Raw genomic sequence first — 17071 nt, 5'->3', positions numbered from 1 at the left:
TTTCTTGATTTCATTTTCAGATTTTTCATCATTAGTGTACAGGAATGCCAGAGATTTCTGTGCATTAATTTTGTATCCTGCTACTTTACCAAATTCATTGATTAGCTCTAGTAGTTTTTCGGTAGCATCTTTAGGATACTCTATGTATAGTATCATGTCATCTGCAAACAGTGACAGCTTTACTTCTTCTTTTCCAATTTGGATTCCTTTTATTTCCTTTTCTTCTCTGATTGCTGTGGCTAAAACTTCCAAAACTATGTTGAATAAGAGTGGTGAGAGTGGGCAGCCTTGTCTTGTTCCTGATCTTAGTGGAAATGGTTTCAGTTTTTCACCATTGAGGACGATGCTGGCTGTGGGTTTGTCATATATGGCCTTTATTATGTTGAGGAAAGTTCCCTCTATGCCTACTTTCTGCAGGGTTTTTATCATAAATGGGTGTTGAATTTTGTCAAAAGCTTTCTCTGCATCTATTGAGATGATCATATGGTTTTTCTCCTTCAACTTGTTAATATGGTGTATCACATTGATTGATTTGCGTATATTGAAGAATCCTTGCATTCCTGGAATAAAGCCCACTTGATCATGGTGTATGATCCTTTTAATGTGCTGTTGGATTCTGTTTGCTAGTATTTTGTTGAGGATTTTTGCATCTATGTTCATCAGTGATATTGGCCTGTAGTTTTCTTTCTTTGTGACATCCTTGCCTGGTTTTGGTATCAAGGTGATGGTGGCCTCGTAGAATGAGTTTGGGAGTGTTCCTTCCTCTGATATTGTTTGGAAGAGTTTGAGAAGGATGGGTGTTAGCTCTTCTCTAAATGTTTGATAGAATTCGCCTGTGAAGCCATCTGGTCCTGGGCTTTTGTTGGATGGAAGATTTTTAATCACAGTTTCAATTTCAGTGCTTGTGATTGGTCTATTCATATTTTCTATTTCTTCCTGAGTCAGTCTTGGTAGGTTGTGCATTTCTAAGAATTTGTCCATTTCTTCCAGGTTGTCCATTTTATTGGCATAGAGTTGCTTATAGTAATCTCTCATGATCTTTTGTATTTCTGCAGTGTCAGTTGTTACTTCTCCTTTTTCATTTCTAATTCTACTGATTTGAGTCTTCTCCCTTCTTTTCTTGATGAGTCTGGCTAATGGTTTGTCAATTTTGTTTATCTTCTCAAAGAACCAGCTTTTAGTTTGGTTGATCTTTGCTATTGTTTCCTTCATTTCTTTTTCATTTATTTCTGATCTGATCTTTATGATTTCTTTCCTTCTGCTAACTTTGGGGGTTTTTTGTTCTTCTTTCTCTAATTGCTTTAGGTGCAGGGTCAGGTTGTTTACTCGAGATGTTTCCTGTTTCTTAAGGTGGGATTGTATTGCTATAAACTTCCCCCTTAGAACTGCTTTTGCTGCGTCCCATAGGTTTTGGGTCTTCGTGTCTCCATTGTCATTTGTTTCTAGGTATTTTTAAATTTCCTCTTTGATTTCTTCAGTGATCACTTCGTTATTGAGTAGTGTATTGTTTAGCCTCCATGTGTTTGTGTTTTTTACAGATCTTTTCCTGTAATTGATGTCTAGTCTCATAGCATTGTGGTCGGAAAAGATACTTGATACAATTTCAATTTTCTTAAATTTACCAAGGCTTGATTTGTGTCCCAAGATATGATCTATCCTGGAGAATGTTCCATGAGCACTTGAGAAAAATGTGTATTCTGTTGTTTTTGGGTGGAATGTCCTATAAATATCAATTAAGTCCATCTTGTTTAATGTATCATTTAAAGCTTGTGTTTCCTTATTTATTTTCATTTTGGATGATCTGTCCATTGGTGAAAGTGGGGTGTTAAAGTCCCCTACTATGATTATGTTACTGTCGATTTCCCCTTTTATGGCTGTTAGTATTTGCCTTATGTATTGAGGTGCTCCTATGTTGGGTGCATAAATATTTACAATTGTTATATCTTCTTCTTGGATCGATCCCTTTATCGTTATGTAGTGTCCTTCTTTGTCTCTTCTAATAGTCTTTATTTTAAAGTCTATTTTGTCTGATATAAGAATTGCTACTCCAGCTTTCTTTTGATTTCCATTTGCATGGAATATCTTTTTCCATCCCCTTACTTTCAATCTGTATGTGTCTCTAGGTCTGAAGTGGGTCTCTTGTAGACAGCATATATATGGGTCTTGTTTTTGTATCCATTCAGCCACTCTGTGTCTTTTGGTGGGAGCATTTAGTCCATTTACATTTAAGGTAATTATTGATATGTATGTTCCTATTCCCATTTCCTTAATGGCTTTGGGTTCGTTATTGTAGGTATATTCCTTCTGTTGTGTTTCTTGCCTAGAGAAGTTCCTTTAGCATTTGTTGTAAAGCTGGTTTGGTGGTGCTGAACTCTCTCAGCTTTTGCTTGTCTGTAAAGGTTTTAATTTCTCCATCAAATCTGAATGAGATCCTTGCTGGGTAGAGTAATCTTGGTTGCAGGTTTCTCTCCTTCATCACTTTAATTATGTCCTGCCACTCCCTTCTGGCTTGTAGAGTTTCTGCTGAGAGATCAGCTGTTAACCTGATGGGGATTCCCTTGTGTGTTATTTGTTGTTTTCCCCTTGCTGCTTTTAATATGATTTCTTTGTGTTTAATTTTTGACAGTTTGATTAATATGTGTCTTGGCGTATTTCTTCTTGGATTTATTCTGTATGGGACTCTCTGTGCCTCCTGGACTTGATTAACTATTTCCTTTCCCATATTAGGGAAGTTTTCAACTATAATCTCTTCAAATATTTTCTCAGTCCCTTTCTTTTTCTCTTCTTCTTCTGGAACCCCTATAATTCGAATGTTGGTGCATTTAATGTTGTCCCAGAGGTCTCTGAGACTGTCCTCTGTTCTTTTCATTCTTTTTTCTTTATTTTTCTCTGCATCAGTTATTTCCACTATTTTATCTTCCACCTCACTTATCCGTTCTTCTGCCTCAGTTATTCTGCTATTGATCCCATCTAGAGTATTTTTCATTCCATTTATTGTGTTTTTAATCGATGCTTGATTCATCTTTAGTTCTTCTAGGTCCTTGTTAACTGTTTCTTGCATATTGTCTATTCTATTTCCAAGATTTTGGATCTGGGAAATAGAATCTTGGATCAGCTTTATTATCATTATTCTGAATTCTTTTTCAGGTAGACTGCCTATTACCTCTTCATTTGTTAGGTCTGGTAGGTTTTTATCTTGCTCCTTCACCTGCTGTGTGTTTTTCTGCTTTCTCATTTTGCTTATGTTACTGTGTTTGGGGTCTCCTTTTTGCAGGCTGCAGATTCGTAGTTCCCGTTGTTTTTGGTGTCTGTCCCCCGTGGCTAAGGTTGTTTCAGTAGGTTGTGTAGGCTTCCTGGTGGGGGGGACTAATGCCTGTGTTCTGGTGGTTGAAGCTCGATCTTGTCTTTCTGGTGGACAGGTCCACGTCTGGTGGTGTGTTTTGGGGTGCCTGTGGCCTTATTATGTTTTTAGGTATCCTCTCTGCTAATGGGTGGGGTTGTGTTCCTGCCTTGCTAGTTGCTTGGCATAGGGTGACCAGCACTGTAGCTTGCTGGTCGTTGGCTGAAGCTGGGTGCTGGTGTTGAGATGGAGATCCCTGGGAGATTTTCGCTGCTTGATGTTATGTGGAGCTGGGAAGTCTCTTGTGGACCCGTGTCCTGAAGTTGGCTCTCCCACTTCAGAGGCACAGCACTAACTCCTGGCTGCAGCACCAAGAGCCTTTCATCCACCCAGCCAGGTATTTGGGAAGTTTCTTGCCTTTTGGGGGGTCTGAGGTCTTCTGTCAGCGTTCAGTAGGTGTTCTGTTGGAGTTGTTCCACGTGTAGATGAATTTCTGATGTATCTGTGGGGAGGAAGGTGATCTCCGCGTCTTACTCTTCCGCCATCTTCCTCCGGCTCCCCAGCCCCCTATTTCTGGAGAGGATTTACAGTATATAATAATAACAGAAATACAATGAAGTAATTGAAATAGTACTAAATGTGCAGGAGCCATACAATGATAGTCATACCAGGATGTGAGCTATACGTTAATTCAATTAGCTATAGGGTTTAGCTTTCAGTTTCCTAGCTGCCAGACAGAAAGCAAACACGACAATAAGCTTACCTTGTACTTCCCAGTAAAGGAAGCATTTACGAGCATCAAGAGACCATTTTCATAGTATAAACTTTCAAAAATAGTCATATTTTTGTAAGGCAGTTAGGCCAAATATGCCTGGCATGTAGTAAATACCTATACAAAGATATTATAGTTATATTTGGATAAGCAAATGAAAAATTAAAGAAAAGTTCATTTTCAGTATTTTCATGTCATGGTTATTGACCAAAATAAGGGATCATAGCTTTAATAATAAGCTTATAAAAGATACATTGGCAACCTCATCTGACCCTTAGGACACAGTATTTTATCATAATACCGTGAATGCGTATTTCAAATACCACAGCTTAAAGATGTAGTATTTGATGGTTTACCTGGATAAGAAAATAAGAGGGTAATAAAATAGCTTTTACTGTATATAATTTTAGAATACCAGTCATTTTGGCTGATCATGACAGGAAAGCTTCTTAGCAAATAATTTGGAATTGGATACTGTTATGTGCTCAAAGTAAAGGCAAGTGTATATCAACCATGTGCTTTAGCAAAGCTAGCATAATAGGAATTTTATTTGAAAATGATCAGATCTCTGGTGCATTTCTTCTTAAGTTGGGGGCCATGCATGTTTTTCTGGGATGAGAAAAATTTTGGTCAGGAAGCAGCATTGTGGCCACTGGAAGGCTTACCAGTTGATAGGCCTATGTCCTGGACATGTCTTGAGCTAATTTCTTTAGCTGTCACAATCAGATATGAGGTAACCACTTAAGTCCCATTATGAATCGTAAGATATGTGTATATTTGACAAAAAGTTAATGGAGCTGTGTAGTGCAGGTCTTCATCTTCCAGGGTCCTAGGCCTCCTTCACGTCCTCCTTGATTCCATGTTCATTTGATTAGGAAAATATTACTTTTGTTTTCCCTGCCAGTGGTACAGATATGTTCAGTGTCAGCTTACATAATTCTTAATTTATTTGACTTTCGCACTTCAAGACCATCTGTGTATGATTTTTAACAATCAATTTATATTATGTGTTGAAGTTTATTTATTAAACATGTATTTAATTGAAGTATAGTTGATTTACAATGTTGTGTTATATGTGTTGCAGTTTTTATATACATCAAGTTTAGCTGTTAGATGTAGGTAGGTTAAATCTTACTTCATTGTCTGTAGTTCAGTAAATATTTATTATCAATATGTGCCTTACCCTCCTCTGATTACTATTATAGAATCTGAACATCATAGGAGAGAGAAAGTGAATTCCTCAAATTTTCCTAGAGTCACTGCGCATTGCTTATGCTTTATGTTATATTTTATACATAAATAAAATGTGTGCATTTATGTTTCATATAAATATGTTAGGTCTTATTATTTAAAGAAAGATAATCTATCATCTCTTCCTGTTTAAATATTTGGATTTTGATTTGAAGTTTATGATCTGATTCATTTTGATCATGTCAAAAGGCCATGGCTAGATAGTATTTTGTGAATTTTGAATGGTTGAAAATAAGGATGCTGAAGCCCAATGTCATTTATGCCTTGAGCACTTTGGTGCATATTCTGAGTTCAGTATATAAAATTAAAATTAAAAAACCTGAGCATAATGCCACAATGCTGCTTTTGACTGTATATACCCCAGTAACCCAATGTGTGCCAGAATCTCATTTCACTGGCAAACATAAAATGTATTAAGGTATTAAACAATGTTTCTAGGTTCATATATTCTTAGAATATACATGTCTTGATATAATCCAACTTTTACAAAGTTTTACAATTAAAACTTTGGAGATAGGCAAAAAACTGAAGTAAAATAATCAGCTATTTGGTGGATTTCAAAACCTTTTCCTACTGTAGTTGAATATAACATTTACAAATTTTTCATGTACTCTCATCTGTTTGGCAAAATCCAAATGTTATTTGACTACCTCTGTGTAATCATTTACATGTATGAGTAGGCAAAGATAATTTTTTCCTTTTCTTCCTCAAGTATATATATAAAGTATGTGTTTTATACATATATGTAGTTCTATTTTTATTTTATTTTTATTGATGTACAGTTGATATACAATGTTGTGTTAGTTTCTGCTGTACAGCAAAGTGATTTAGTTATACTTATATACACACTCTTTTTAAAATTCTTTTCCATGATGGTTTATCACAGGATACTGAATGTAGTTCCCTGTGCTCTACAGTAGGACCTTGGTGTTTATCCATCCTATGGATAAACAGCTTCCATCTGCTCACCCCAAACTCCCAATCCTTCCCTTGTAGCTTTATATACATATAAATTATTTTTTTATTTTGCTACTTAGTAAAATACAACTGAAATATTTTCTCTTGGCTTCTTATCTATTTTTAATCAAAATGTATCCTACTTTTGGGGGAAGAATAATGGCACTATTTAGCAGTTCCTGTGCTTTTTTGACAATACCAACTAACCCCCTAGTATAATTGGTGTTTGTATTACAGTAAAGCAATTATTGGTAAAGTTCTATGACGACGTTTGAACTCGCAAGCGCTAAGAGGATGTCTGTAGAGAGTCTTAGAAAGACACGAGGGGTTTTTTATACCAAGCTGTTGTGATCCTTGTTGATGTTGGAAGAGCAAACGTATTTGTGCTGCTAATGATTGAACCCTTTTTATTCTGGTGCTGAATGCATTCCTAAAAATGGCAGTAAACACACACACACATGTAATTTTCCCAGGATTATAGAGTCAACATCTTCCTGAGACAGAAGTGGAACGACCCCAGACTGAAGCTGCCTAGTGATTTCCGGGGCTCGGATGCCCTGACGGTGGACCCTACGATGTACAAGTGTCTGTGGAAACCTGATTTATTTTTTGCAAATGAAAAAAGTGCCAATTTTCATGATGTAACCCAGGAAAATATCCTCCTCTTTATTTTTCGGGATGGAGATGTCCTCGTCAGCATGAGGTACTCTTTTCTCTCTAATATTTGTAGATTCATATTTTCCTTTAAAAATCAGCATATCACAGAAACATGTGTTAAACATCTTCTAAGACGTCTGTTTCTGCTTTCAGGCTATCTATTACTCTTTCGTGCCCTTTGGACTTGACCTTGTTTCCCATGGATACACAACGTTGCAAGATGCAACTTGAGAGCTGTATGTAAATGAGACCCTAAGTCACCATAGGGATAAAAATGCTTAAAATTTCTAGGCAATACATGCTACTAATATCTTAGATAATAACGGTGAAACTAATGCTTTTGATTACAAATAGACGTTAGAATAAGTTATTTAGGGAAATTATAGTTTTCCTTTTACTATATTAATTTGTATACTAAGATAGATGAATTCTTTTGTTACCAGTTGATTTCAGTTGAGTTGTCGTTGGTGTAGATGTGCACCCTTCTAACTTATTCCAATCGTCACCTTCATTTGAGTTAGTAATATAGGCAAGGTAAAGGAGAAAATGATGTCCTAATAACTTTTCTAATGTTAGAACCACATTTTTCAGAACAGAAAATTTGGAAAACATTGAAAAATATTATCTAAATCCTACAAAGCATTCATTTTCTATGGATCTATAAAAATTTTATTTTTTACAAAATTGGATTTTAGATTTTCTATGTTTCTAGAATCATATATTTTTCAGTTTCTAAAAGAGGTACCAGGTGTAGTCATTGAAATGATTATCTCTAAAATATATTTATTAATTAATTTGTTATGAAGCTTGTCATGTGAAAATCAAAGTAGGAAATAAAACTTGAAAAATTAACACTAATAGAAGGAAGCTTCAGCCTGAATACCCATATACTGTGACCTATTCCTACAAAGAATCACCTTATAAAATGTATGTGCTTGCTTGATGACATGCTTTAAAGTTACTTGGTGGTTACTTGTTGTTGTTGTTTAATTTACTGAAGCTGGATCCTAAATTTGAACAGTAGTTTTTACTTTCTAACTGTAATGTGAGATTTTGCAGATGTAAGTGTATGTATGTACACATCTGTGTGTGTATTGTATATACGTGTGCCTGTGTGTCAATATGCATTTTTATAAATAATTCCAAATGTGTATATACCTTCTATTCTATTACTAGATACACTAAAGTATAGCTTTAAAAAATATAGGCATGTAAATAAGAGTTGAATGGTAGGCTACAACATGCTGTAAACCCATGGGGCCTTGAATTTTAGCCAGGTTACCTAAGCCCACAATGTGGGTTCCAGGAGGCTCTAGTGATGGAGTGATGTCCATTTGAGGGGCTGTTTTATTGCTCTCCTCTGACCATGCAACTCCTCTAAGGAAGTTGGTAGTGAATTCTTCAAAAAAAACCCATTTTGGTGCTTAAGTTTCTTTAATAATCTCCAGGTAGCATATTGCATGATTGTAATTGTATACATTCAGAAAGCTAGTATCACTTATTTGCTACTTTTTCATTGATGACAGTTCAGAATTCTGACATAGACAGATGTACTACTGTTCATGACACCCGAGGATTTTTACCATCTGCCACATGCTGATTATTTAAGCTTGTTCTTTCTTTAAGCCAATTATCTGTAACTTTTGTGCTAATATTTTTATTAGTGGCCATAGATTTTACCTCTTTACATTTCTAACAAAAGTATCATAAAAGGGCCTATTGTTTTACCATTTCTGTGTTTAATATCTGGATGTTAAAATGTTAAAGAAGTGTTAATAATTATATTTCAAACTAATATTTTATTTACTTTTGTTTATAGTTGGTTACACAACTGATGACTTACGATTTATCTGGCAGTCAGGGGATCCTGTTCAATTAGAAAAAATTGCCTTGCCTCAATTTGATATTAAAAAGGAAGATATTGAATATGGAAATTGTACAAAATATTATAAAGGCACTGGTAAGTACTATTCTTTAAATTAAAACTAAGTCTTATTTCAAGGATTTGTTTCAATATTAAAATATGCTAGGGACAGAACAGAGAAAACTACTTAAAAATGAATTCAGTATTTATTTATAAACATTATATCTGTATGTTGATATATTTAAATCTTTCATAAAATTACATCCACTAAAGTTAAAATTTATTTTATCACTAGATAGTTTTGCTTTTCTTTATGTAATTCCAGATAACAAGAGGTTTTCAACATTTTATTTTATATGAACTCTCCAGGCAGTGGTTTTCTTAGATGTTGCCTAGAAATTCTGCTCTGACAAGATTCATATTAGGGCCAAACGTTATGGATATAAACAATGTAACCCATATATATTCGTCTGCTGTCTTTGGGGCAGTTTTTCAATGTTGGTTGACCCATTTTCTTAATTTTCAAAAAATTTAGTCTTTATGCTGTGCAGGAAACAGTGAACACATGAAATAATTGGACATGAGTAAAAATTAGCCATATAATATTCTTGATCTAGGTTATGGAACAGCCAATTATGAAAGCTCAACAAATTAACCTCATGCATTAAATCACATCAAGCTTTACAGAAATGAAAATACAGTACTCACTGATCAATACTTTCATAATATGATTAGTATTCAACCTTTGAGTCTCCTCTGGAGGTTATAGGTTATTGAAGGCTCTAGATATTAAATATAGTGCTGTTTTTCTCAGCAATATAAATAAAAAAGTGATTGACTTTTGACCAATACATTCATACTAATAATCAGTCTAACATAAATTACCACAAAATTCTAATTCTGTATCAGGAAGTAAATCATGACAAAGGTATTCAGGAATAGATGTAATTAAAGTATAAGTTTATTGCAACATTTATGTTGACTTTGCAAAAATAAAAATGTGTAGTGTAATTGTGGAAAATTTACAGAGATGAGATGTTTGAGCTAAAATGTTGCATTGTGACATTATCAAAGACAAAATATGATTTAAAACATACCTGTTGATTAGAATAAAAGATACAGTGAATAGTTGCATATCTACATTGTTGTAATAATAAATACAACACGGGCCAACTTAGAGATAACGTTAGTTTAAGCATCTGTTGTCATTGACCTTCAAATAAATTAACAGATTATATAACATTTATATATAAATAGTCCCTTTTCTTGTAGAGCTTATAGTATTTTAGGACAAGAGACAAAATAAGCAAATACACTGCTGAAAGAATTATCAAATTTTTTAATGGAAAAACAGAGCTCTTAAAAATTTGACCATCAAAATATTCAGTGAAGAAATCGTTGATACCTTGATTTTCAGATGTGGAAGTGATCTTTCGGCTAATGCTGAGCCAGCTCTTTTGTTGAACACGTAAAATAACTGAGATGCAGGGTCAATGACTTCCTGAATGTCAAGGGCAAATCAGTGTCAGCTGTAACCTGGGCACAGTCATTCTCCTCTCTATGACTCATGCAAATTGAGACTGACTACAGTTTTCAGGGATTTCTCACCTCGTAATGGAAAAAATAAACTTGACAGCCAAGAGAAGTGTTTTGGAGGACTGATGTATAGAAACACTTAATAGATGGCTTTTTGAGTTCTTGCTATCTGTCAGGCATTGCTTTAAGCACTTTGCAGGAATTCTATCATTTAATCCTCACAACAATACTATGAGTTCAGTGAGTGCTATTATATTTGGAAAATAGTTACCCACATCCAGATTATATGATTAACATTTCAAAATGAATAGTCTCTAAATTGTTTGAGAAACTTGAAATAGAGTTTACTGAAGTTTTAAACTTCATCTAGAGATGAAAAATAAAACCGGTAATTTTATTTCTAATTTTATGTAGTATAAAATCATGTAATAGTATTGAAAATCATGGGGTTATTCATTTTTTCACCTTTAAGCCCTGAACTTAAAATGTCTTGGGACTTCCCTGGAGGTCCAGTGGTTAAGATTTCGCCTTCCAGTGCAGGGGGTGCAAGTTCGATCCCTGGTCTTGGAGCTAAGATCCCACATGCCTTATGGCCAAAAGGACAAAACATAAAACAGAAGCAATATTGTAACAAATTCAATAAAGACTTTAAAAATGGTCCACATCAAAACAACCTTAACAAAAAAGAAGCCTCTACTTGGGGACTCAACAGTGAATAAAGGACAGATCCCTGCTGTTTTACAGATCCATATTCTTACATGGCAAGCAAATAAAGTAAATATAATTCTTTTAGTCCTAAGAAGGAAATAAGAGGGTGTGCTGTGGTAGAGAGTATTTGGGGATATACTCAAGATTTACCATAAGTAAATCTTTCATAGATTTTTGTGTGTGTGTGGTATTTTTTGAGTTATCATAAATAAGTCATTTATATCTCACTAGATACAGAAAATAACAAAAAACTCATGGCTAACATAATAATAATTGGCACTATATTTCAGTAAACATGCTTTGTCAGTATTTATATGAATCAGTATATGGATATAAAAAAACATTTTAATGTTTGGATAATACTTACAAATGTATGTAGGAAAATAGAACATCCAAAATATATGGAATGCTTAACAGTGTAGAATACTGGAAAAGATACAGAAAGCAACATATAAAATGATGGCCAATATTTTCTTTAATTTGTATAAAATTATCCAAAATGGTGATTTGGCTTTAACTTTATTAAAAATTAGGGTTTTATTTATAATAGTAGAAATTACACAGGTGGAGAAATATATGGGTACACATGTATAGAAAAATCTTTAAATTGGAAGCCTGAGTGAATAATAATCAAATAAAAGCTCACAGGAAATAGAAAGTAAATTGAATTTACCAATGAGCATTTATATCCATTAGCTGCCCACCTGCCCCTCATAAATGTAACAGTACCAGGAAATCAAAAAAGGTCAAGAAATGTTTCTCATAAAAGTTTATGGAGCAAATCACTATGATATCCAAGCATATATTTTACTGCTAAATGCATCCACGTCTTGGGAAACTCCCCGGGGGGTGGCTTCAGATGAAGCACTCGGTTACTAGGCTGTCATCTAAATGTGGTGGATGGGATGCGCAAGTGCATTGGAAAATGAGCAACTTTATAGAAAATTGTTATAATCCTGTGACAACCTAGGCTCCTAAATATACATAATAAGCACTTATGTGTTCTTCCCCATTTCACAGGCACTAGGTGAATGTAAAGTTACCTTGAGGGAGAGACGCTCTTAGAAAGCAAGGTACTGCAGAACCGTGTGTAGGAAACGCTGTGGGCCTCCTAAATTGCAGTGAATGGGCTTATGAAAGATTATAGTTTGGAAGTTTTGCACATGGTTGTTAGTTGGAAGCATATGTTCTCATTTGTCCAGGCAGGAAGTTGAGATAAGAGGTAGACGCTGAAAAGGGAGTGGGATTTTCCATCGTTTTGCCTTTCATATGATTTTAGAACCTGTGCACCATTTAAATGAATTGCCTAGTTTTAATGAACTTAAAATTAAAAAAAGACAAACACTCTGCATTGCTTGTCTTTTTTTGATATAATATGGAAACATTGGGCATAATTAGAATTTACTTCAGTTCAAATCAACTCTTCATTTGTGTTACAGATTAGCCCTAACATCTTTCTAATCCCTCTGAGGTATCGATGATTATTGGGAAAAGGATAGATTTCTAATCTAAGCTATTTGATAAAGGGATGAGAATAGCCATTCTTTTAAAGACCCTATTTGTGTGCAATTACTGCTCTAGATACTATTAATGAATAAATATGAAGATTATTCTAGCATCAGAAACATATACCTTCTTCCCAACTAGGAAAGCTAGATAAATACAACTTTTTAAACTAAAACACAGTAAAAAAGTAATATTGTCTTTTTCCCCATAATTATTTTATTTATGCACTGTCCATTTGTTTGTCTCAACATTTTAAAATAATTACGTAAGTTTAAGCTGAACACAACTGAAGATATTTTAACGTTTTGGAATTCATGCATAACCTTCCTTTTATTGAATGGGAAATGACATTTTTATCTAAATTGAACATTTAAAAAAATCATCTCAAACATCTGGAAACGTCTCTTGTATGCCAGTGCTGGGAGGATATTTGTGTCACTTATTTTCTTTCTCCAGTCAGCAAAGGCTATTACGAGGCTGCCCATAATTTGTGATTAATTTGAGAGACTAGTTGATATCATGGCAGCCCTAGAATGATGTGTAAGGGCAATGTCTGCTTTAGCCTCAGCCTGTGAAAGTGAAGCTCTTTCCCTCGATTCCAGAACATTTGAGGGCCTGGAGTGGGACCAGGGGAGACTTGGGAGGGATGTCAGATGTTTGCCCTTTACAAACTTTTACCTGCATAGACTGGAAAAGCTCACTTCTTACCCTTGCTAGTGTTTACCTTCAAGACTGTCTTCACATTTCATGCGTAAATGTGCATATGATCTCCTATAGATGGTCATCCCTTCCAGATAAGAAGTGGTCCACGTGGCTGAAAATTATACTGACAACGTGTAATCCAGGAATGTTTCTTTATAGACTTGCTCTGCTTTGATTTGATGCTCCCAGTGACTTCTTTAGATGTTTTGCTCCCAGAGTACCCAAAGATAATGGGAAGTTTAAGTCACTGCAAAATCTCGGAACATAAAAGCTGAGACTGGCCATCCCAGAGCAGCACATGGTGTCTTTTTGTCAATCTCATAATGAAGTTGCAAGAGGTTAGGTGAAACAGGTCTCATCATGCCATCCTCTTAGATCACGTAAATGATATATATTTACAGAACCAGCCCCCATCCTCTTTACATGGAGTTCACTTTGTGAAATTGCCTCAAGCAGAAGCGACCTGTAATTTACAGGCACGATGTGATTTTGCGGTTGGATGTGGCAGGAGTATCACTCTTGCCTGTGTCTGTCGCTGGCAGGTTACTACACGTGCGTGGAGGTCATCTTCACCCTGAGGAGGCAGGTGGGCTTCTACATGATGGGCGTCTATGCCCCAACCCTGCTGATTGTGGTTCTGTCCTGGCTTTCCTTCTGGATCAACCCCGATGCCAGTGCTGCCAGAGTGCCCCTGGGTAAGGTGTTCCAACCTCTCTCTCGGGGGGTCGGGAGTGTGCTGCATCTTTATAGAAATGACTGCATAATTTTGAAATTATACCAAATGATTTTGAGACAGTGAGTTTTGGAATTGATGGCAACTTTTTTTTTTTTTCAGACTTCCTTCAGTCCTTGACATTGAACTAGATTTTCTCCATGTTTATGCATTCTATAATTAGACTGAGTTTTCTCTTTTTGTGTCCTTGGGGTATTTTAAGCAGTTAATCCATCCTACTTTGAGTCTTGTGAAATAATTATTAATAAGAGATTTTCACGGATAACGGAAGGCTAAAATCCCCAGTGGTGCCAAGCTTAAAAACAAATGACTATTTGGATAGAAGTCTTTCTAAATCATATACTGTCTCATACTGTTCATCAGGGAATATGTAATAGAATTTACCTTTTTAAACATGACTCTGCATAATTTTCCTAAACACTAGTTATTGTGTGCTGTACCACCAAGAGAGGCTAGAGAGAGGAAGGGTTGGTTAGGCCATGATCTCCAGTTTGTGATGTTTAATGCTCTGTGACATAGAAACACCAATAGCCAGACTTGAAAATTATGTCTCTATAGGGCTTAAATAGTCTTGAGTTGGGGAAATAATCGAGAGCCTTTCTTTTTTTTTTAATTAATTCATTTATTTATGGCTGCATTGGGTCTTCGTTGCTGTGCACGGGCTTTCTCTGGTCACGGCGAGCGGGGGCTACTCTTCGTTGCGGTGCATGGGTTTCTCGTTGTAGTGGCTTCTCTTGTTGCAGAACATGGGCTCTAGGCACACACGCTTCAGTAGTTGTGGCTCGTGGGCTCAGTAGTTGTGGCTCACGGGCTCTAGAGCGCAGGCTCAGTAGTTGTGGCACACGGGCTTAGTTGCTCCGCGGCAAGTGGGACCTTCCCGGACCAGCGCTCGAACCCGTGTCCCCTGCATTGTCAGTCAGATTCTTAACCACTGCGCCACCAGGGAAGTTTGAGAGCCTTTCTTATGGGTAAAGTGAATAAACTTCAGAATAAGGACATTGTAACAACAAATTTTTATTGCTTGGAGTGTTTTAAAACTTGTCATTAATGTGTGTGTGTGTGTGTTCTTAATATCACCTGGAACTTGTATCAGTAAGTTTGTGAAATACCTGACCTCTTGGTGACTGACTAGTTGCAGCATTTAATTTTTTCTGTCGTCAAAAAGGCCTTGCATAAATCTCCCTCCTGACTTACTGGGGGAATTAAACAAAATACAGATTTTAAAGAATAGGAAACCAGGAAAGTGCCAATGAAGATGACAGTTTTATCCAAATAAGAAATTTGGTGATTTACATCAAACTAAAACCACAAAAAACAAATCTATATCTTAATAAGCAAAAAATGTGAGAAATTTCATCCTAAAGGTTGTGTATCTGTAATGAAGCAATGATAGTTCATAGAGTAATCCTTTAGGGAAGAAGAATTAACTATGTAGTGTATTGTACTGGGAATAAAGCACCCCCAAAACGAGATTTAAATTCTTACACTTGTCAAAAATATCACGCATTTCCCTCAAATTGCTAAATTTTTTTTGGTTTATTACAGGTATCTTATTCTCATGCACTGATATAAATAGAAATTTCAGCCTTCCAAGGATGCTCTGGAGACAACCCTATCCCTGACATATTCTCAAAGGACATTCTCTGTAAATCCCCGTCTCTTGCAGGACTTCTGATATAAAATCCGTGAGCTGTCACTTAGCGTCCAGCAGACCTGTTGTTTGGAAACCAGTTAATGGTTAAAAGTCAAACCAGGTTTGAATTCCAGCTCTGTGCCTACCAGCTGTGACAACTTCCCATCACATCCAGCCTCTGTGAACATACTCTGTGGACATGTCAAAGTATGGATGGAAAAGTACTCCAGGGGTTTTTGGAGGCTTGAAAAAAATGAACGTAACACCCATTCAAGAGTTCATCATATGCCTCCTTTACAGATTGCTTTACACTTTTCAAAGCACTTTGACACATTCGGATTCATTCAACAAATATCTGTTGTGGGCTGACTATGGGCTAGGTACTATGCAAAAAGATGGGGATATGGTTAAAAAGTAAATAGTGAATAAATAGTGAATAAAATAGATTTAAAAAACAAGCAAAACTCGGTCTCAGTGAGTTTATACTCTCTTGGGAAGAAACAAACACCAAATAAGTACAACCTATAATATATAAGATGGTGATAGAGGGATGGGAAGTTGAGGGAGACAGGCTGCTTGTCAGGAATTGCCTTGATGAGAAAGTGATGTTGGACAGAGGCAAGAAGGAGGGGAAGGAATGGACCACTGTGGATAAGATAGGATAGGATAGATTAGGTTAGGAAAGGGTACCTGGAAAGCCATCAGGGCAGCATCCCTGAGATAGAAGCATGCCTGGGGTATTCGGGGAAAGATAGGATAGGTTAGGACAGGGTACCTGGAGAGCCATCAGGGCAGCATCCCCTGAGACAGAAGCGTGCCTGGGGTATTCTGGGAACACTAAGGAGTCCAGTGAGAGAAAGGGAGATTAGTGGGTGAGATCAGAAAAATAACAAGGGCGAGGGGTGGGTTATGGAATATTTCTTAAGGAATTCAGTGCTTATCTTTACTGCTTTGTTTAGAATAGACTGTCAGGGGGCAAAGGTAGAAGCAAGCAAAGCAGGTAGGAGTCCTGCAATAAGCATGGTGTGAGCCAGTGGCAGTAGTGCAGGTGCTTGTACATATTAGATGAAGGATGTGGTAGAGAAAGATTTGCAGATGTCTTGCATGTGGGATTTAAGAAAGCAGAATCAAGGCTGACCTCAAGGTGTTTTTGGCTTAGAAACTGAAGAGATGAAATTGCCATAAATGGAGGTGAGAAGAGCTGCAGGTCAGGTAGATTTGAAAAGGTTGGAGGACCAGGAGGTTGGTTCCGGATGCACTGAGTTTGAGATGTCTGTTAGGTGGAGATAGCAGGTAGACAGGTGGATGTACAAGTCTGGGGTGTCTTGGAGAAATCAGGACTGGAGGTCAGAATTTAAGGTTTGTCAGGATGTAGATGGTATTTAAGGTGATGAGTGGAGTGTAGGTAGAAG

General features: G+C 36.3%; 1 protein-coding gene across 5 annotated transcripts in view; it reads left to right on the top strand.

Moving 5' to 3' along the window:
* The window catches only part of GLRB (glycine receptor beta), a gene marked incomplete at both ends in the record, with an annotated part of 76917 nt that overhangs the window by 42569 nt on the left and 17277 nt on the right, over positions 1 to 17071 (top strand). For 3 of the 5 annotated variants that reach the window (XM_079707864.1, XM_079707863.1, XM_079707862.1), the window contains 4 exons: positions 6794 to 7023; positions 7131 to 7213; positions 8797 to 8937; positions 13836 to 13988. The exons of 1 other annotated variant lie outside the window; for it this stretch is intronic. In XM_079707864.1, coding sequence (XP_079563990.1) covers positions 6794 to 7023; positions 7131 to 7213; positions 8797 to 8937; positions 13836 to 13988 — 607 coding nt within the window. The remainder of the gene's footprint in view (positions 1 to 6793; positions 7024 to 7130; positions 7214 to 8796; positions 8938 to 13835; positions 13989 to 17071) is intronic. One more of the 5 variants, XM_079707865.1, reaches the window with a different exon arrangement.

The sequence above is a fragment of the Hyperoodon ampullatus genome (genome assembly GCF_949752795.1).
Source record: "Hyperoodon ampullatus genome assembly, chromosome: 1".
NCBI lineage: Eukaryota > Metazoa > Chordata > Mammalia > Artiodactyla > Ziphiidae > Hyperoodon > Hyperoodon ampullatus.
This window is presented reverse-complemented; position numbering and strand designations above follow the sequence as displayed.